The 20,281-nt window shown below is 60.4% G+C and overlaps 1 protein-coding gene across 7 annotated transcripts in view; it reads left to right on the forward strand.

Annotated features, from left to right (window-relative positions):
- Positions 1 to 20,281, forward strand: part of CABIN1 (calcineurin binding protein 1) — a 101,697-nt gene that overhangs the window by 42,641 nt on the left and 38,775 nt on the right. For all 7 annotated transcript variants that reach the window (XM_028479906.2, XM_028479904.2, XM_055080790.1 and 4 more), the window contains 4 exons: positions 51 to 202; positions 1,695 to 1,873; positions 12,047 to 12,229; positions 13,409 to 13,740. In XM_028479906.2, coding sequence (XP_028335707.1) covers positions 51 to 202; positions 1,695 to 1,873; positions 12,047 to 12,229; positions 13,409 to 13,740 — 846 coding nt within the window. The remainder of the gene's footprint in view (positions 1 to 50; positions 203 to 1,694; positions 1,874 to 12,046; positions 12,230 to 13,408; positions 13,741 to 20,281) is intronic.

Genomic DNA, 20,281 nt, shown 5'->3' on the forward strand with positions numbered 1-20,281 from the left:
GTGAACCTCGGCAGCTGGGAGGGCTGCTCACACCCGTGTCCTTGTCCCAGGTGTACTTCCGGCTCCACTCATCCATCCTGAAGCTCCTGGGGAGGCCCGACTCTGGGGTCAGTGCGGAGGTACTGGTCAGCTTCATGAAGGAGGCTGCAGAAGGGCCCTTTGCCAGGGGCGAGGAGAAGAATGCGCCCAAAGCCTCAGAAAAGTGAGTAGCACGTGCTCCCGGCAGTTGGGCGGCAGCTGGGCGGTGGGCATTGGGGTGGGGAGGGGTCTGCTGAGTCTCCCGGAGCCTGCAGAGTCAGGTCTGGCCCGAGGCTCCCAGTGGCTGGGCCGAGGCCCTTCTGTTGAACCTGAGACAGAGAGGCTGCGTGTGCATGCCCATCACCTCCTCGTCCTTGGACGGTCCCTGGAGGAGCTGACTCCCCCTCCCGGCACAGCTCTGCCTGTGTGGATGCTGCATGCGGCAGCCTCCTACCCTGGCGCCCTCTGCCAGGGCCTCTCCCTGGGGTGGGGCCCTCTGAGGGCTGCTGCCCCTTTTCCCGAGAGGCCGGGAGGGTGTGAGAGGCGGGGGCTCCTCTTGCGGCACCAGAGAGCTCGTGGCGCTGGGGCCCTGATGGGGTTCCCTTGGCAGGCCTGGGCCAGACCCCCGGACCTCCCCTTGATTGCGGGTCACCCCGGCATCCACGTCCTGGAGCTCTGGCTCAACTTGCCCCATCCCTGGGCCCTTGCCTGGCTGGGCACCGTGCAGGCTCTGCCCAGTGCCAGAGAGACCTGCACCCGGGGCCTGTCAGCTGTGGGACAGGTGGGCACATGTGCGGCGGGTCACCAGGTGGACACGGTGTGCCCAGAGACTGTAGTCATACAGGGCCCCCAAGGCACAGTGATATGGTCTTTTTGTGATTGTAATTTTTTTTTTAACTTAAAACTTATACAAATAATACACAAATACATACTAGTTATAGAAAATTCAGATAATGTATAAATGTATGGAGTAAAACGTGACAAATCCTTTCTCACCCCCACAGTTAGTGTCTGTTCACGGTTGAGTTTCCCAAATCATGTTCTGTGCATTTGCACACACTTCCACGTAAACCTCCAGTTATAGGGGTTCTTTTATTTTATAAAAACAAGCTCCTGGAGGTGTTGCAGAGTTTGCTTTTTCCCAGCAGCGAGTCTGGGACCCACTCCGTAGATGGTGCCCACTTGTCCGGGTGTGTGTTATTGCAGAGCACAGGTGCGCCCTGCTCTCTATAGCCATTTCCTTGCACATTTCAGGTGTCTTTAACTTTTTTCTCAACATTGTTGTAGCATATACCCTTGTACACGTGTGAGCGCGCAGTAAATCTAGATGTTTTCTCTGTCCACACACTGATTGGGATGAATCGTGTCAGGCCGCAGGTGTCACACGAAGGGTGCTGACGCGGCCTGGAGGGGCACTGGGCAGGTGCTTCTGAGGTGGGGTCTCCCGGGCGTGAGACGTGAGCTGCCGGCAAGCGCAGCCGTGAGGGGTGGGCAGCTCCCGGCTGGGGCCCATGGGGCCACCCCTTCAGCCTCTGGATGCCAGAGGGGGCGGGTGCCACCAGAGGCACTGGGAACAGGGGCCCCTGCCCTGGGAAGGGCACCATCCAGACCGGCACACACCCCATTTCATTGGGCTGCGGAGGTTCTGACCTGCGCCCTGACCCTCTGGTCCACAGGGAGAAGGCCTGCCTGGTGGACGAGGACTCCCACTCTTCAGCTGGGACACTGCCGGGCCCCGGAGCCTCCCTCCCCTCCTCCTCTGGCCCAGGTCTGACATCCCCACCTTACACAGCCACTCCGATTGACCACGATTACGTCAAATGTAAAAAACCCCACCAGCAGGCAACGCCGGACGGTACAGTCCCTGTTCTCCCTCCTGCCAGCCCAGGGCGGCACGCCAATCATGGGGGCGGGTGCTTCGGGTGATGAGCCGCTTTGTTTTGGTGAGGGGGGTGCCGGGTCTGGGGTGACACGGGCAATGTTGCGGCTGTTCATTAACCTCATGGACTCACGGTGATCCTGTGCTCCCCAGACATGCTCAGGGTCGCCACCTGCCCCCGCCCACCTGGGGGCCTTTGCGAGCCTGCATTTCCTACCTGTGAGCTGGGGACGTGAAAGGACGGTTGGGAGGCCGCTGGCATCTGCAGGCAGCCCCGAGTGGCCCCCGCGTTATTACGGCACGTCCTTCTGATGATTGGGGAGGGCCGTGACTCTGAGTCTGTCACCCCGGGAATCCAGACGGGTTGGTGGTGGGGTCAGCTGGCTCCCCACGTGGGACGGGCAGGTGGTGGTCGGTCACCCACATCCTTACTAACAATGGAGGCTTGCATGCCGGCCTCACAGCTCAGTCTTTTCATGTTCCCCTCACCTGCACGGCACCGGGCCAACTAGTGGGCCTTGGGGGCCAGTAAGTGGAGCCCTGGGGGCAGTGACAGTGCTGAAGGCCACCCAGGCCCTCGCTCCCATGTCGCTCAGCTCGGCAGGACCCAGTGCACGGCTCCTGGAGAGCCGGGCTTGGGAGCAGGGCCAGGGCAGAGCTGGTGGAGGGGGGCAAGGTGGCAAACTAGACTCCTCGGGGTGTGGTTTGTGACCCAAGAGGAGAGGACGCTGGCGGTGTTCCCTCCGGGGTTCAGGGTGGCCTGTGGTGTGTTTGGAGGGGCTGTGGTCTGAGTGTGTGCGGGTCTGAGCGTGTGCTGTGTGTCTCTATCACCTCCCTGCCCACCCCAGAGCAGGGAGCATGGACCCGGGAGCTGGCTGGCCTGATCTTCCCGCTGTGATACCGCAGACATTCCTGAAGCAGAGACCTTCCAGGTCTCACTCACCTCAAGTTAAACCCTGTTCTCTCCTTTTACTCTTGAGAATATTGAGAAAACACTGGAAATAAGTCCTTGCTTGGGAATTCCATTCTGCCAGGTACCTCCTGGAGGAATTAGCACCAGGCCGGTCTCAGGAGGGAGGAACGCCTCTCAGGGTGTCCCACGCTGGCACACCTGTGTGTGCGTGGAGCCGTGGGGAACAGAGCACTGGGGACAGGTGCCGGTGTAACATGTCCTGGGCACCTGGTTCTGGAAGCTTGTAGAGAGAGCCACACAAATACGCTCAGATATTATTTCAGTGGTTGTACGTTTTTGAATGGTTGTAAAAACTTTTTATGCAAAGTGATTCTTGTTAATGACGTGGAGCCTTTGAGATCCCATGGCTCGCCGTGGCCAGCCCCAGCTGGTTGTGCCAGGAAGCCCTGCGCTGGCCAGGCCTATCTACGGTGCTGTTAGAACTCTCAGCCCTCACCTCGGAGAGAAAGCGGCGTCCACAGCACGAGAATGTTTGGGGCCCTGAGCTAGTCGTGGTCTTGGAACGTTGGAATGGCCCTAGGGCAGCCTTGCTGGCTGCCGGGCAAGGCCCTGGCTAGGGCAGAAGCAGCAGGCTGCCAATGACGGGGGATGTGCTGGAGCCTCCAGGGTCTGTCTGCATCAGCCACCTCAGCTCCTGCCTCCCATGACCAGCCTGGTGTCTCCTGCTACGGGAGGTCGGGGGCCGGCGTGGAGCCCCTGCCTCGTGAGGAGGACGGCGCATGCGCCCAGCCCTGGTGCAGATGAGTGTGCAGAGGCTGGGGCCCTGCTCGAGGTCAGACGGGGCGGCCAGGGCAGAGCCACCTTGCCCCCTCCACCAGCTCTGCCCTCGGCAAGGACTTCACTTCTTTGAGCCACAGCTTCCGCACCCGTGCGACGGGGTGACGTTCTCCTCGTGGGTGTTAAGAGAGGGTGCCTGCGGGTCACAGCCGCCTCCTAGACGCAGGCACCCCTGTCGTCGGAGCTGGCAGGGTCCCTGGGTGCTGCTGCTCAGCCGGGGGAGCTCAGGTGTGGGGTTAGTCACCCTGGCTTTGTGCCCTGACCCTCCAGCTGTGGCGCAGCCTCAGAAGAGGGGCAGGTGGCATCCTCTGAAGTCGGCCCCTGAGGGGCCCTGGTCCCCTGCAGCACAGGGACCATCAGGCTAACTTGCCGCCCGCTGGACGGGCATCCGAGTGCCAGGCCCTCCCTGGGGTGTGGTGAGGAGACCCAGCCTCAGGGCCGTGCTGCACTTGAGGACGCCTCTGCTTCACCACCAGGAGCCAGCCGGGCTCAGTTCTGACCTGGAGAGAGATTGAGGAGAGATTTAGGAAGATGGCTGCGGCCTATGTAGGGAGGTTGACAGTTATTCATTGTCTTAGTAATTACTTAGCTTAGCATAGGAGGCCCTGGGGTGCTCTCTGAACCGACCCCACCTGCATGCTTGTGCCCCCCACACCAGGGTGGGGAGCTTCCTGCAGCTCGTCCGCGGCCCTGGGGAGAAGTCCTTGGAACTGTACCTCGGGCAGCTGGAGGCGCCCACGGCTGACCTGAGGGGCCCTGGCTGGGCCAAGAGGGACGGAGACAGAGACAGAGCAGGACCTCCGCTCCCGGCAGCCCCACCTGCCTCACCTCTCCCTTCCACCCGTCTTGGGATTCGCCCGCAGCGCTGGAATCTTCCACGTTGGAGCGTGTTGGGACCTTCAGGGGTCTTCCAGAGATCGCCACTCACACAGGCTCAACCACAGCGTGATGAGGTTCCCAAACAAGCTCTGTGCTCCTCCCCACATGCGGTGTGCAGTGTGCGCATGTGTGCGTATATGTGCGTGTGTGTGCTTGGGGGCCCCACCATGAAGCCGTGCATGCTCGCTCCACGTGGGGCTCCAGGCTGGGTCCTGGGAGTGGTAGCGGGTACCCGTCCTCACGGTCGCCCAGCGGGCTTGGCCGTGTGTCCTGTCCTCCGTGAGGGAGTGAGCTGAGGGCAGGAGGCTGCGGGGCTAGTTGGGGTGGAGCCAAGGGCACCTGGGGTCTCAGTGTCCTCCCCCACCCGCCCTGGGCCAGTGGGGAGGCCACACTGGGGAGGTCCCCGCAGCCTGGAAGGCGCTGGATCTGTGCGTCTCCCTGTTGGAAGTTCCCTGGTGGCAGGGCCCAGGGAGTGGGACCCTTATAGAACAGCCTGGGCCCTGGCTTGGACTGGCCAGGACCCTCACTGTCTGGCTGTCGTGCTCCACATCACCTTGGAATGTCAGAGCCAGAGCCGGAGGGGGCCTCAGGGTGGGGCTCTCCAGCCCGCCCATTCTGTGGCCCTGTGCCCGGTACATGGCACAGCCCTGGTTCCTGCCCTGCTGCGGGTGCTTGGTACAGGAGCAGGTGTGAATCCGTGAATAGCGGAGGGTCCCATAGAGACCTGTCCTGGTCTTTTGGTGGGTGGGAAGCCTTCCTGAGGGGGAAGCTTACCCAAGAGCTGAGGGGTGTGTTGGAGGTCACTGTTGGGGAGGGGAGGGCAAGCCGGGGTCAGGCGAGCGGGAGCCACAGGGGCTGGGGTGGGTGCAGGGTGCCCGTGTGGCTCCCTTTACAGCGTGAACCGTGGCTGCCCTGAGCCCCAGGGGTAGGTGTGGGCCGTGTGGGCCTTCGGGGCAGCCCGGCGTGCCTGTGCCAAGCCCCCTCACGACCATCCATCCTCACCTGCCATGCCGTCACCGTCACCGTCTGTGTCGTGTCCCATCTGTGCTCGTCCTCGCCCACTCGCCCACGCTGCCTCCACCAATATTGCCCGTGCTGCCCCTAACCCTGACCACTGTTCTCCAGGCTGTCCTCTGCTTGTGCTGTCACAGCTCGCTTCAGGGACCGAGCTGACCGCATGCTGACCCTCAGTCCGGCTCCCTGCTTCCCGGTGGCCGGGAGCACCTCTGTATTGCTGTCCTGTGGTTTGGAGAGTGTGTGTTTGATGTGCTTGGCTTCTGCCCCGGCCCATCATCCCGGTTCTGGCCAGACGCACACGCAGCAGTGGCCTCCCCGCACTGCCCGCCCGCCCGCCTGTCCGGCAGGCAACTCAGTCTGTGTTTCTGTTGCTTTATTCTTTCTTGCTTAAAAGGGTAGCAAAGGCAACAGACTATAAGATACAAAGTGTTCTTTACAAGGACAAGGGTGTAAAAATGCTCACCGTGCGCTCTGCAGCCATGGTGTCCTCGGCCTGGCCGAGGGGACAAGCCTACGCTGGGCTTGTCCTGCACATAGACCTTCTCCTCATGGAGCCCAAGTGGTCCTGTGAGTCCCCACAGGGTGGGACTGGTGTCGGGCCAAGGAGGGAGGCTGGCAGAGGGCAGAGCCTGTCACCTTCTCTGTCCTCTTCTCCCTCATTCTCACCTCTTAAAAACATCTTTGGGCCGTAGCTGGTTATGGCATCTGTTAGCGTCTGCTGTGTGCTGGGCCTAGGAGAGGGCGCCGTGGGGAGAGCCGAGATGAGATCTCAGTTGGGTCTGTGTCCCTGGGGCAGTGCTTGGTGTCATGAGGGAGTGCCATGAGCTGGCTCTGGGGTTTGGTGGATCAGGGGGACTTCCTGGAGGAGGTGGGCCTCCAGAGAGAGCTGCAGGGCCATTTCGGGTGAGGGGCCATGGGAGCAAAGACACGGAGGTTGGAGAGTCCTGTGGCATTTGGACACTGAGGTGAGCGGGTGGGTGGAAGAGAGACCTTGAGGGAGAGAGCTTGGGAAGCAGCAGGGCCCGAAGGCCACAGGGGAGTGGCGTGGTTCGGTGTCTCTCTCTCTCTCTTTCTGGCTCTGAGAAAGGCAGGTTCCCAGTCATCCTCTGTTGGAAGAGCCTTCCTGGGAACCCCTCCAGGTAGCTGCTCTCACCTGACCTGCTCTGCCTCCCCTGGTATCGGGGTCGAGAGGCAGCTGCCTACCCGCCTGCCGTTAGGAAAACAGAGCTAGCTCCGAGGCCTCCCTGGTCAGTGCCTTGCCGGCTCGGGGAGCAGGGTGGTGCATGGTGAGTGCTCAGGGCAAGGGGCACGCCGTAAGGCCAGGTCTAACCCCCCATTCTTTCTTTCTTTCTTTTTCTTTCTTTCTTTCTTTCTTTCTTTGGCTGCGTTGGGTCTTCGTTGCTGCGTGCGGGCTTTCTCTAGTTGCGGCGGGCGGGGGCTACTCTTCGTTGCAGTGCATGGGCTTCTCATTGCAGGGGCTTCTCTTGTTGCGGGGCATGGGCTCTAGGCTCGCAGGCCTCAATAGTTGCAGCACATGGGCTCCGTAGTTGCGGCACGCAGGTCCTAGAGCGCACAGGCTTCAGTAGTTGCGGCTCGCGGGCTTAGTTGCTCCGTGGCGTGTGGGATCTTTCCGGACCAGGGATTGAGCCCATGTCCCCTGCATTGGCAGGCGGATTCTTAACCACTGCGCCACCAGGGAAGTCCCTTCTCCCCACTCTGAGCATTGGGCGCCTGGCTCCACTGCTACCTCTCTGGGGGTGGGTGGGGCAGGTTTCTGGTGTCTCTTCTCTTGGAGGTCTGTCCAGTCTCCTTGGCCTGCAGGAGGGCACCCATCCCACACCCCAGCCCTACTCCCGGTGGACAAGTCCCTTCCTGGCGGTCATCAGGGCCCGACTGGGGCAGGTTTTGCCTGGTTGAAAGATTTCTCAAAATATTGATTCCACCCAAGTTTACAGTTCTTAGAAACCTGTTGTTTTCTGGTTGGAAGAAAATTGGTGATCTTTTCAGGGATCAGCAGCCAGAGTTGCTGCAGTTTTGATCACACAAGCACGTGTCTTTTTCCTGGAGTTTTCATATAGCTGAGCTAATGGACTAGCTGGCTGTGGCCGTTTCTAGCCTTCCTGCCAGAGCAAATGGAGAAAACACAGCAGGGAACATGTGTCTTGTAACCAAAGAGCTCTTTCAGGCTGGCCTGCAAATCCTGAGAATGTTCAAGGGATGTGAACTGAGTCAAACCCACATAAAGAAAGCCCCGGTGGGACAGGGGCTTGTGTCACCAGGCCGGGCCCCTTTCCCTCTGCACCCCCAGCTCTGTTCGCTTGCCCTGGCTCTGGGTTCCCCTGGAGGTGGTGGTGGGGGTGCCCGGGCTGAGAAAGCAGGTTGACAGATGCATGTCCCTCTAAGGTTCAGAGGAAGGGCTGCGGCGGCCCAGGGGCGTGGAAGTGAACCTCTCCGGTGATTAACAGTAAGAGTGACATATTTATAACCCTGCCTCACATATATTAGTGTGAGCAGGTTCTGTGTGGACAGGTTCTAAAAAAGCGCCCTGGAAGGAGTGCAGGGCTGCCGGCCCTCCACCCCGGTACCAGCTCTCTTTCCTGCCGGCCTCTAGGCAGCCCACTAAGGAAGTCGGGAGCTTGGGCGGTGGGTGGTCCCCAGGGTCCACCCACCTGTGTGCCTTTCCTGGGAAGGCCTTCCGCCCAGCCCTGCGCGTCTCCGGCTCTTCAGCTGAGTCTGGCTCTGCCTTAGGACCGGGGGCCCGGGAAGCCCCAGTGCAGCCCCTCCACAGGCCCCCACGTGGGGCCTGACTTGCTTCTTAGTATTTAAAATCAGGATCATTTTCAACAGTCTCATGCCGACCCTCTCTGACACACAAGACCCGAGAGGATTGGAGATACTTGGCCCCGGGCCTCCTGAGTCCCCGTTGGTGTCTGTCTTTGCAGCAACATACTTATCCTCTGTTTCCCAGGCATGAGCATCCCCCACCCTCTTGCTTCACAGACCCCCGCCTCCCCCAAGCTGCAGGGGGTGCTGCGTGATGTGGTGGCCCCTGGGGACTTCCTGGCCCTTTACATGTTCCTGCTGAACTCTGGCCTTCCTCAGGGCTCCGTGAGTGCCCGCGATCACCCTGGGAGGGACCACACGCGTCGTGCCAGCCGATGCTGCTCTGCCCTGTCAGGGTCAGCGTCCTAGGTTTTCACCCACGTGTCTGAGGGGTCAGGGAAGTGTGGTCGCAGCCCCGTCCCCACTGGCTCCCTGGCTGACACGTGTCCTGCTCTGTGGTGGCTGCAGGTGCAGTTTTAAAGGAGGCTCAGCTGAGGCCTCTCTACCTGTCACTCCCCGGGGAGCGGGTACCACCTTCCTGCCCACACCACCCTCCCTCACCCTCACCGGGCAGCACTGCCAGGACATTAGCGCATTGGTAGGAAATATCTGAACGTTTGTTTAAGCTGATCCTTGGTTTTCATGATGATCACAACGGGTTCCACCAAATGAGCAGTTCCTTCAGGCCCAAAGCCCAACAGCTTGTGAGCTCGTGGCCCATCAGCCTCATGTCAGCTCTCAGTCAGTCCTCCCGCTGTGCTGCCTCCTGGATGCCTGCCTGCTGCAGGCCGTGCTGCCCAGCCCTGCGGCACCTGCAGCTGCTTGGGTGCTGACAGGGGTGCGCCCATCGGCTGATTGCCAGGACCGCTTAACCACGAGCCTGAGTCCTTTGTCAGGGCCGGAGGTGAGGCTGAGGGCCGGGTGGGTTGGTGGGCGTCACTCCAGTGTGCCAGGAACCAAGCAGGCCCCTGTGGGAATCCTGTGTGTGTGTCGGGGGCAGCGGTGTGGGGGGGGAGCAGTGACAAACACGTTAAAGACCATGACACGGAGGCCTCGAGCAGCCCAAGTGGCAGCTCTGGGATTGGAGTGCAGGTCTGGGGCTCCCGGAGCCCAGAGGGTCGGCTGCCAGCCCTGGAGAAGCGATGCCTTCACACTGCCTGTCACCTCCATTTGGGGCTTATGGAGCTTGGGGTCTGCCTTGCAGTTAGGGGAGAGCCCCTCGCCAAGCAGGTCCCTGCCCCCACGAAGTGAGATGCTGATGCCCTGCACTTACCGGGCAGTGGACATGCAGAGGCAGCTATGGAGCTGCCTGAAAGGTCACTGTCCCCAAAACCTGGTCAGCAGTCAGACGTGGGTAGAGAGGTGGAGCCCCAGAGCTGCCGTTGGAAGCACAGGCCTGATTCTTGGTGTCCTGTGTGCTGCCCGGCCCACGTGGGACGGTGCTGCCTGGTCAGTGTAAGGAGTGGTCAGCACCCTGTCGACAGGCCCTGTGTCCAGTGTGGCCTTTAGGACTAAACCCTTGTGTGTCACGTCTGAGACATTAGAGGTGAGATGGTCCGGGTTCTCTGAGGTCATACTGGTGATAGTTGAGCTGACATTTCAGGAACATTCACGGTGTATCAGGCACTTTAATCCTCATAACAACCCCATGAAGTGGGCACATGTATTATGACAATTCTGCACGTCGGGAAACAAGTGTAAAGAAATTATGGCTACCACCTAGGCTGTCTGACCCAGTAAGTGACAGAGCAGGACCTGGACTCAGGCGGCCGGGGTCTCCCAGAGTCCAGGCTCTCAACTTTGCCAGAACAGTTTCCCATGCTATTGTGAGTTTGCCTGCTAAGCAGCTCATGCTGTCCTGCTGGTGGCCTCAGGGCACTGCCACTGGGCATCCAGGCTCTCCAGCAGCTGAGCAAGGGTTGAGGGCCAGACCCCAGAAGCCCCCATGCCACCAACTCCCCTGAGATGATACGTGGCTGCAACTCAGAGGTGGGGAAAGGGCCTTACTTATTCAAGGTCATGTGACTAGTGAGCTTCCCCTTCAAGTACACAAAGTTCAAGGCAAAAGCTAAGTGCTATTTTGTAATGGTTACCTTTTATCTGTACTATTGGTTTATTTATAACTCTTTTTTAAAAATAATGTACTGCCTGCATTAGGGTTAAGAATATACATCTTCAGGTGATCAGTCTGCCCTTGGAGGATGTGATCCTGCTTCACGTGCAGCGTGAACCTCCCTTCTCTCAGGCTGCTGCTCTCGTTCATTTCATTCTTACACGTGCTGCTAGTCCACTGATGCATGGCTGCTGGTTTTGCTTTCATCAGGAGTTAGTAATAGTTTAGAGAAAGTAAATACAAAAAAGAGAGGGGAGGGTCACCTCTGAGCCCAGTTCTGTTGATCTTTTTGTCTCTTGACAATGTTCTTTTCTGCTTTTGCGTGTGTGTGTGTCTTATACTTTTTATATTGAACTCGAGATAGTGTGTGTAGGACAGAAGAGGTTGAAATAACTGATATTCATGCCTGGAATGGGCTTCACTCTTAAGCTCCCAGGCGTCAGGTGGGGAAGTGAGGCTGACGAGGTGGAAGCTGAGCAGGGTTGGGTCTTGCTGTTGCTGTGGTTCCCTTGGTGCACCCCACCCCCGGCCTCCAGTTCTCCCAATGCTGCCTTGTGCTCAGGGTGGGGTGGTTTGCTGGAAGGTTTTCTCAGCGTCTGTTTCCACCTTCTGCTTGCTTCAGGCCCTCTGTGTGCCCCTCAGGTGGGTCTCTCCATGTCCTCGCCCCTCTTCCTGCGGCAGAGTGCTTGGCTGTGAGTCCGTGCCTGCCAGCCCGGGCTGGGGGCTCAGCCGGTCCTCTTTTGTCTGGGTGCAGCCTCAGACCTGGCCAGCCGTGTCCCTGTGTCTTGGTGGGAGTGTTCAGGCCCTGGGTGATTCCCTGCAGGTGTTTCCTGTGGGTCTTCACCTGTGCCCTGGAGGCACAGGGCTATCACCGGGCTTGCTGCCCCTCCCCTGTTGGCTTTGGCTTGCTCTGTCAGGGAGAAAGGTCCAGCCAGGGCTTCACACCCTTCTCACAGCAGCCTGCTCCCCGGGAAGATGTCCCCCAATCTCTCCTGCCCTGCCCCCATCTTCCTCAGGAGCAGCTGGGAGGCCATGGAGAGGTGCCCAGGGGGCGCCCTCAACCTGGGGTCTGCAAGTCCCAGTGATCTGTACTGTCACTGCAGACCCACCACATGTGGCCTTCGGAGACTGGGTAAAAGTGTTGGCTGAGTTCTTCCCCGTCACGGTTACGTGTGCCTGTTGCGGTAGGAATACTGTGCGGTGGTGTATAATCACTACTGTGCATCTCTTCCCAACCCTGCATTCAGATACATCACGTTGGTAGCTCGAAATTGGCCATGGTGGGAGTATTTACACCACAGAAATCAGTAAATGCTACAAACGAAGGCTTTCCCTCCTGAGAGTCAATTGTCAAACACTTACCAGAACACCACTCTTGGGGGAAACCCCAGGAAATTGGTGCCTCTGGTGAGTGGCTCGGTGGCCTCCAGGACAGGTGGGCCAGGCAGTGTCAGAGTGGCTGTGCACGGGGCAGTGGCCAGGCCTCTGGCTGAGAGGCTCCGTGGGAGGCCCTTCTGTTCCCCAGGTGCCAGGGTTCACACTGCCGCCTCTGTCCTTCTCTCCCCAGAGCGTAGCCAGGAGAGCACGGCCGTGGCGCTTTCAGACTCCAGCTCGACGCAGGACCTCTTCAATGAGCCTGCCAGCTCCCTGGAGGGTTCCCAGAAGCCTTACACAGAGAAGAGGCCGCCCGCTCCCAGTTCCCAAGTAGGACCGCCTGGGAAAGACCTTCAGGGGGCTGCAGAGGATAGAGGTACGGAGACCTGACTCAGCATGTGGGCAGGACTGCTGGGGTGTCCTGGGAGCCTGGGCAGCGCTGGACAACATAGGTCCTGGCCTCTGCCCTCGCGCCTCCGCTGCTGCCCGGGGACCTCGGTTGGCTGAGCCACTCACCTCCCTGGGCCCTGCTGTTTCCCGTGTAGGATGGGAGTGATCCCAGGCCCGCCCCTGGGTTGTGGCGTCAAACGTGGCATCTCAGGCAGGTGCGCGCAAGCTCCTGGTATGCGGTGGGCGCTGGTGACACTGTCCTTGTTAGGACCCCACTGCGGCCCTGTGTGGGAGAGCCAAAAAGCCTTTGGGTACTGTATGTCACAAATGTGCTTTCTTTTTAGCCTGAACCCCTCCTTTCTTGGGGCAGGCCCTGATCTGGCCCTGGAGTCTGCCTAGCTCCTGTGGGGCCCCCAGGCCCCGCTGTGGAAGTCAGTGGGCAGAGCCCACTCCCGGGCTTGCTGGGAGGTTGCAGGCAGGCCGGTGGCCCTGGCACTGTGCTGAGGCCGTGGCTGGTCAGCCAGCCGTGGATTCTGAAAGCTTTCCCACTCTGTCCAGGCCGGGGCACACAGCCACTTGGTGGACAGTAGCAACAACAGCAGCCAGGCCTCCCAGCCTCCCCAGGGAAAAGCACTGGCTGTTCCCTTTTACTGGAGAAGAACCTGAGGTCCAGAGAGGGTCAGTCTGCACCCTTATCCACTACCCCACGCTGCCTCTCCGGTGGGCTGGAGGAGCGGGTGGGCTGGGGGTGCTGAGCGTGGAACCGGTGCTGCCCTCGGTGGTGGTGGTGGCCACGCCTGCCCTCTTCAGGCTGCTTCCCCATTCACGTGCACGGCCTTGAGGCGGGCAGCCCCGTGCCACCACCCACAGGGGCACCCTGAGCCCAGCTCGGAGCCCCCCTCTCAGCTGTGTGCCAGCTGAGATCCTGTTTCATCAGGGAGGAGACTTGAGGCCACGGAGGCCTCAGCTGGGGGCTCGGGGGGGCAGAGGCAGCGAGGGCCCGCACCTCCTGCCCCTGAGTCGCCTGGGTCCAGCTCCCATCCAGCAAGAGTGCGGACCCAGCTATGCTGATCGCTCACCAAGGTGCCCCTGTCGCTGGTGGTAGACCGCCACGGGGAGAGGGCCTAAAGCCGAGGTGACTTTCTTTTCTTTGTTCTCAATTCAGGAAAAGCCGAGGAGTCCTCGGAGAGCACGGAAGGCTTCCGGGCCACAGAGCAAGGCAGCCAGAAGCCTGCTGCCGACCCCCCGGCCTCCGCTGGCACCCCTGCCAAGCCCCCAACTTCTGTGCCTGCCCCATGGGATGGGAGGAAGAGAGGGGACCCACTGGGGGAGCCAGCTGCCTTTCCCCAGGGGCTGCCTGCCGGTGCCGAGGAGCAGCGCCAGTTCCTCACGGAGCAGTGCATCACCTCACTCCGCCTGTGCCTCAGCCGCTTCCCCCAGCACTACAAGAGTCTCTACCGCCTAGCCTTCCTCTACACCTACAGCAAGACCCACCGGGTGAGCACGAGGCTGAGGGAGAGGGGCTGACGCATCAGAGCTGGTAGAGGTTTCTGGCAGCAGTGGCGGGAGGGATGGGCGGAGGGCCAAGAGGCGGGCGGGCTGGAGGGGTCCAGCCTTCCAGGTGACAGGTGACAGGGGCAGGCATGGGGCTGCTCCCGCAGCAGGACCACATGTTCAGATTCTGGCTTTGGGGTGAGGGAGGGGCCGACAGGCTCGTCAGCTCCTCCCTGTGAGGGCCTTGCTGGTGGCTCCCTCCCCCGTGGCCTTAGAGCCGCCCCGCCCTGTTTCCCCAGGCTGGTCTTGCGCGGACCTCGTGGCCGTCACCCTGCCCTGGGCTCACCTCTCCACGCAGCTGCCGGCCTTTGTCACCGGCTCTGCACGTGGGCTTTGGCGCTGGCAGCCTCCTCCAGCTTGGAGGGCAGATGATGTAGGGGCTCCCAGCGCTTCCCAGCCAGGCCTCTCCTGCTGGTGCTTAGCATTTGTGGGGGGAGTGGGGCCTGTCTGCATTCTTTCACTCACCACACTTGCCCCGGAGGACCTACCTACGTTGGGGCGAGGCGGGAGGGCGGGGGTTGGATCAAAAATATGCAAATGAGCAGATAAAGCAAGTCCCATCATGACAAACCCTACAGGGAAGACAGTGGGGTGCACACAGGCTGGGGTGCCGCTGCGCTCTGGGAAGGTACCCTTATGCTGAGACCCCTAGGGTGGCCGCGGGTCCAGTGGGGATGTGGCGGCTGGAGGGGAGGGGAGGGGAGGGCAGTGCCCAGACAGGTGAGCGGTTGATGGGGTGGCCTTGGGGGTCAGGCTGTGGTCTCTGCTTTTGTCTGCTCAGTAAGACCTGAGCTCAGCAGCCAGAAGCTGCTGGGCCCTGTCTGGCCTCTCTGTGGGACGTTTGAAGAACTAGGGAGGGCAGTTGACCTGAGATGGACCCTGGAGCTGGTTGTGACGGGAATGTCCTGGATGGGGTTCTGTGGGGACCGGCTGGTGTGCTCACGTGGCTTGGTTGGTTTTCATAGAGCAGAGCAGGTGGAGCAGAGCAGGTAGAGCAGTTGGCAGGACTGGTGGGGGGACCTCGGCAGGGGCTCCGTGTCAGCTGCAGGGCATCAGGCTTTCCCAGCCGCCCATCGCTGCCTGGCCTGCACTCAGCAGTGCACCTGACCTCCGGTGCCCAGGCCTTCTAGACCCAGGCAGACCGGGATTTTAATAAAACTCCCACTCGAACAGTCTGTGGAGGCCCTGTGGCTGATGCTCCCCTTCTCCAGAAGCAGTTGCTGAGGCGGGATGTAGGGTGCAAGACGCCTCTTAGGGAAGGGTGGCGGAAGTCACAGGGTTGGGTGAGGGAGAGCTGGGCTGCGATGTGGGCCCCACGGAGGCCTGCGGCGCGCCCACCCCCACCTCCCCTTTAAATGGCTTTAATCTGAGCACAGGAGCTGTGCCCATAAAGGGCTCTACAACCTGTTCCTTTGCTGAGTGGGCTTTTTAAAAGTGAAAAACAGTGTTTATGTCAAAATTAAAGAAAAATTGGAGGGGGCCTGTTCATAGTTTTGCCAGTATAACAGAGAGTACGCTGTGTGTGTCTCTTCTCTCAGCTCTTGAGCACTCACACTTTTGACCATCAGGGGTCGTGTCCTCTGCTTGAAGTCAGGGAGCCCAGGCCCTGTCACTCCACTGCCCCCCAACGTCGTGAGTGTGTCCATGCTCACAGTTGGCCGTTTGCTCTTTCCTCGAATTCCCCCAGGTCGTCTGGGTCCCCTGTGATGGTCTGTAGTGGCCATGGGGTGGGGTGGGGTGGCTGGACCGGGTGGCGGAGATGAGGCTGCCCAGGTTGTCTGCTCCTTGGGCATCACACCCTGTTTCTGCATCTCCTCGGTCACTGTGTGCCCACATTCGCCACGTGGTTCTCCCAGAGGGAGCACTGCCTCGATGCGTGAGCCCCCCTTTCTCCTGCATCAGCCATGGAGGGCCCCCAATGTGCACCTGGGCCTGGCCGCGCCCCAGGGGCTTCGTGGGCTGCCATTTGCTTCATCCAGAGGCTTTGCCGAGCAGTTTGTGGACACCTCACTGCCTTGAGGGCCGAGTGCGGGAACCTGTCGAGGCAGCCCGCAGTCCTGGGGGCGTGGCCAGAGCTCTCAGCAGAATCAGTCACTGAGCAGCAGCGACCACTTCCTACGCAACTGTTGGGTAACAAATGCTTCCTGCCATGTGGGCTCAACAGCAGCCTGTTTCTTCATCAAATCCGCCTGTGGGCTTGGCAGTGGCATCTCCCCGTTGCCATCTCATGGGTCAGTGGCTGCCTGGAGCAGAGAGGCCCCGGTGGGCCCTTTGTGCTTCAGAGGACACTATCAAAGTGAAAAGGTGATCCACAGAATGGGAGAAATATTTGCAAGTCACACATCTGATAAGGGACTTGTATCCAGAATATATAAAGAACTCTTACAACTTGATAATTAAAAGGCAACCCAATTTAAAAGTGGGTGGGACTTCCCTGGGGGCGCAGTGGTTAAGAATCCACCAGCCAATGCAGGGGACACCGGTTTGATCCCTGGTCTGGGAAGATCGCACACGCCGCAGAGCAACTAAGCCCGTGCGCCACACTACTGAGTTTGCGTTCCAGGGCCTGTGAGCCACAACTACTGAGTCCACGTGCCACAACCACTGAAGTTCGCACGCCTAGAGCCCGTGCTCTGCAACGAAGAGTAGCCCCTGCTCGCCACAACTAGAGAAGCCCGCGCGCAGCAATGAAGACCTAAGGTGGCCAAAAATAAATAAATAAATAAATAAATAAATTTAAATAAATAAATAAAAATGGGCGAAGGGTCTGAATAGGCATTTCTCCGAAGAAGACATACAAACAGCCAATAAGCACAAGAAAAGATGCTCCACACCATTACCCATCAGGGAAATGCAGATCCAAGTGACCTGAGATGCCCCTTCACCCTGCTGCAGTGGGCTAGGGCCCAGGCCTGTGTCTGTTTAGGACTTGTTTGGTTAGGGCTGCCCCCTCCAGTAGGGTTGGCAGAGCTGTGCCCACCACGAGATCTCTGGGGAAACCCTGACCGATTCATTGTCAGCTTGTGCTCTGCTCTGGGCGGTCCTCTACCCCCTGGGCCACCAGCTCATGTGTGGGACCCTCAGAGCCTCTGAGGAGTGAGCAGGTGTGAAGGGACTGACCCTCCTGCACAGGCTGTGTGCCCTTCTGTAGGCGCGTGTGAGTGATCGGGGCCAGGACTCGGCATCACAAGAGCAGGTGGCCACAGCGCAGAGCAGCCCACCTGCCTGCAGCCCTGCTCCCCTCTGGGCACATAAAATGCCCCCCACCCCCCAGCCTCTCCACGCAGACCCCAGCCAGGTTCTTGTCAGGCTTTACTTGTGTGGTTTATAAAGTGAGAACTCGATGTTTTTCTCAGCTTAAGAACCTTGGTTATGCACTTCAAAGTCTGTGCCATGTGGTGTGAAGAGTGCTGTGCCTTTGGGGCCAGAGTCAGCGGGACAGATGGGCCTCTCTCCATGGCGTGGAGCCCATCGGTTTGAGTAGGTCAAGCCCTCTGCCGGCCGTGTGCATCACAGATACTGTTGTTCACGTTTGGAAAGAGGGGTGAACCCATCACCACGTCGTCCCATGGCCACCACATGGCAGGAGTGCCTGTGTTTGGCGTACCCTCCAGGGCACTCATGCATTCCGCAGCAGGCTCCCGGGGGAGGAGAGTGGGGAGAGAGGAAGTGGGTAGGAATGGGCACAGGAGTGTGGCCGTTTGGACAGGGTGCCCAAGAGGCCTCTCTAAGCAAAGACCCGACAGGCGAGGGCCTCTCGGGGAGAGGCCTCCAGGTGGACACATAGCCGACACGCATGCCCTGGATGGGGCTCAGCACGCAGCCCGTGTGACTAGCGGGGCGGGAGGGGAGGGCCGGGAGGTGGCAGAGCTCAGGAGGGCCGGTTAGGTGGGGAGGAGTCATGGGGCGTCATTCTGAGTGAGGTTAAAGTGTCGCAAGGCTGGGAGGAGGGGGGCTGTGTGTGGCTGTGTGTGAGACTCGGGCGGCTGTGGGGAGAGCCAGTGGGGTGGCTGTGGGAACCCGGCAGGTTGCAATGGCACCATCCAACCGCTGATCTGAAGAGCCATTAATGAAGGAGACGGGCCTGGGCCGGGTGGGCAGTGCAGGCCTGAGTCAGCCGCAGTGCCCCTGGAGTGTTTGCTCTTTGGCGGCCAACCCTTGGCAACCCCTCAGGGAGGGAACTTGGGAGAGAAGCTGTCTGGCCTCATCCCCACCCCAGCCTCCTACCTCCCAGTGCTGCCTCCCTTCAGCGCTCAGCAGTGGAAGGGCGGAACAGGGGCGGTGGCAGGGCCAGCTCCTGGGAGAAGGTGTGGGAAGGGCAGGGAGCTCTCCCCAAGGTGCCATGTGTGTACACAGTTGCTTTCCTGTCTGCATTCCTGGGGTTCTCCAACTGACGCTAGGTGTGGCCTGATGGCCACCGCCACCCTCCAAGTGGGCAGTGGAGGCCCAGAGAGGCGATCCGGCTCTCCGAGGCTGCCAGGCACTTCAACAAAGATCCATGTGCACCACCCCGCACCTGCGTGTAGCTCTGCGAGCAGACCCGGACCTGTGAATGCCTATCCGGGGGACCAGTGGGGGGTGTTTTCCACAGAACAACCTCACGCTCCGGCCTCCCTGGCTCCTGAGTGCTCAAGCAGTCCTTGGCTCCCCGTTGTGCTGAGCTCTGGGTGGGCGGCTGCTCTGCCCCCTCCAGTGCCCTGGGCTCCCCCCTCCCCGGTGTGCATTTCAGTCTCCTTCTTGCCTCTGGGTCTTAGCCTGTCCCCTCGGCTTGATGGGCTGCATTTCCTTCAAGCTCAAACTCTGCCCATCTTCCTTTGATTCTTTTTTTTTTTTATTTTTGGCTGCGGCAGGTCTTAGTTGCTGTGCGCGGGCTTTCTCTAGTTGCAGCTAGTGGGGGCTGCTCTTCATTGCAGTGCGGGGGCTTCTCATTGCAGTGGCTTCCCTTGTGGAGCATGGGCTCTAGGCGTGCAGGCTTCAGTAGTTGTGGCATGCGGGCTCAGTAGTTGTGGCTTGCGGGCTCTAGAGCGCAGGCTCAGTAGTTGTGGCGCACAGGCTTAGTTGCTCCATGGCATGTGGGATCTTCCTGGACCAGGGATCAAACCCATGTCCCCTGCATTGGCAGGTGGATTCTTAACCACTGCGCCACTAAAGAAGTCCCCTTCCTTTGATTCTTTCCCCAAATATCTGTCCCACCCTTTCTACGGACCCCCTACTGATCTAGACCCTGAGGAGCCATCAGTGAAGAGGTCAGTCTGTCCCTGCCCTCGGGGCTGACAGACAGCGGGGCGGTGGACGAGGCTATTTGAGGGCTGTGGGGGTGAGTGGGGCGGCACGTGGGTTTGGAGTTCAGAAGAGGGGATGGGCCAGGCCTGCTCTGACGGAGGGGCCCTTCAAGCAGAGGAGAGCCCCTCACCAGGACCCCCGCCCTTGAGCCGGTGAGGGGCTCCAGCCCGGCGAGTGGGGCCAGGTCACATGAGGCCTGAGAGGGGGCCACCTGTGTCCCTGGGGGAGCACGGTGCTGAGCACAAGGCAGAGGCCGAGGCAGGTCTGCGACATGACCCCCACCCCACCCCACCCCCGTGGGGCCCAGGGAAGATCCCGGCCTTGGGGTCCCGGCCTGGGCCAAATGCAGGCTCTGCTCCGCCCTTACTGGCTCTGGACCTCAGGCAGCGCTGGAGGCCACTCTCCTTGGCAGTTCCATGTGGTGAGGGTCACAGTGACGTGCTCTGCCTGGGTGGCACACGTCGCCCCACCCCACTGCGAAGCTGCAGGTATGCGGGCAGGTCAGGTGCCCCCGCTGGCCTGGTGCCTGTCCTTTCCCCACGGGTCTCCTTGTCCCCGTCAGCTGCATCCAGGGCCTCGGATGTGAACCTGATAAGGTCTCCTGAGCCGTTGGTCAGTTCCGTCTGGCCCACCTGGGGGCTGCCCGGAGCCTTCTGTCTGCGGAGTCTGTGGGAGACTGACAGGCCCGCAGTTGAGCCCATGCTATCTGTGCTCTGCTGGGAAGGCCTGCTCTCCAGTCCATGTGAAGGCCCCAGAGAAGGCCTGGCTTCTCACCCTGCCCTGGGTTCCACCAAGAGGCACCACTGCCCAGAGAGCAGCGGCCTGAACACTGGACAGAGCGCTCCCCCTCCGCCCCAACAAGCACGCATCCCTGGCCCCTGGGAGAGCCCCAGCTCTCCCAGGCTCACGGCGGTAGCCAATGGCCTGACACATCAGACTTGACCGTTTGGGCTGGTGGGGGCATCCCCTGGCAGAAGGTGGGGTGCTGGGTCCATGCAGCAGCTTGCGAAGTTGTCAGGGTGAGGCGCCCTTGTCTGTGCCCTCCTCAGGCAGTCTGAGGCCACGGTCTCCTAGGTCAGCTGTATTAGGCAGGAAACCAGTTCCTGAAACACACCCCACAGCCAGATGATCAAAGCCGGGGCCGCCGGGCGCTGCAGGATGGATGTCTGCAGGAGCTGCTGTTTTACCCACGCAGCCTGGA

Source organism: Physeter macrocephalus, chromosome 19, assembly GCF_002837175.3.
Source record: "Physeter macrocephalus isolate SW-GA chromosome 19, ASM283717v5, whole genome shotgun sequence".
Taxonomy (NCBI): Eukaryota; Metazoa; Chordata; class Mammalia; order Artiodactyla; family Physeteridae; genus Physeter; species Physeter macrocephalus.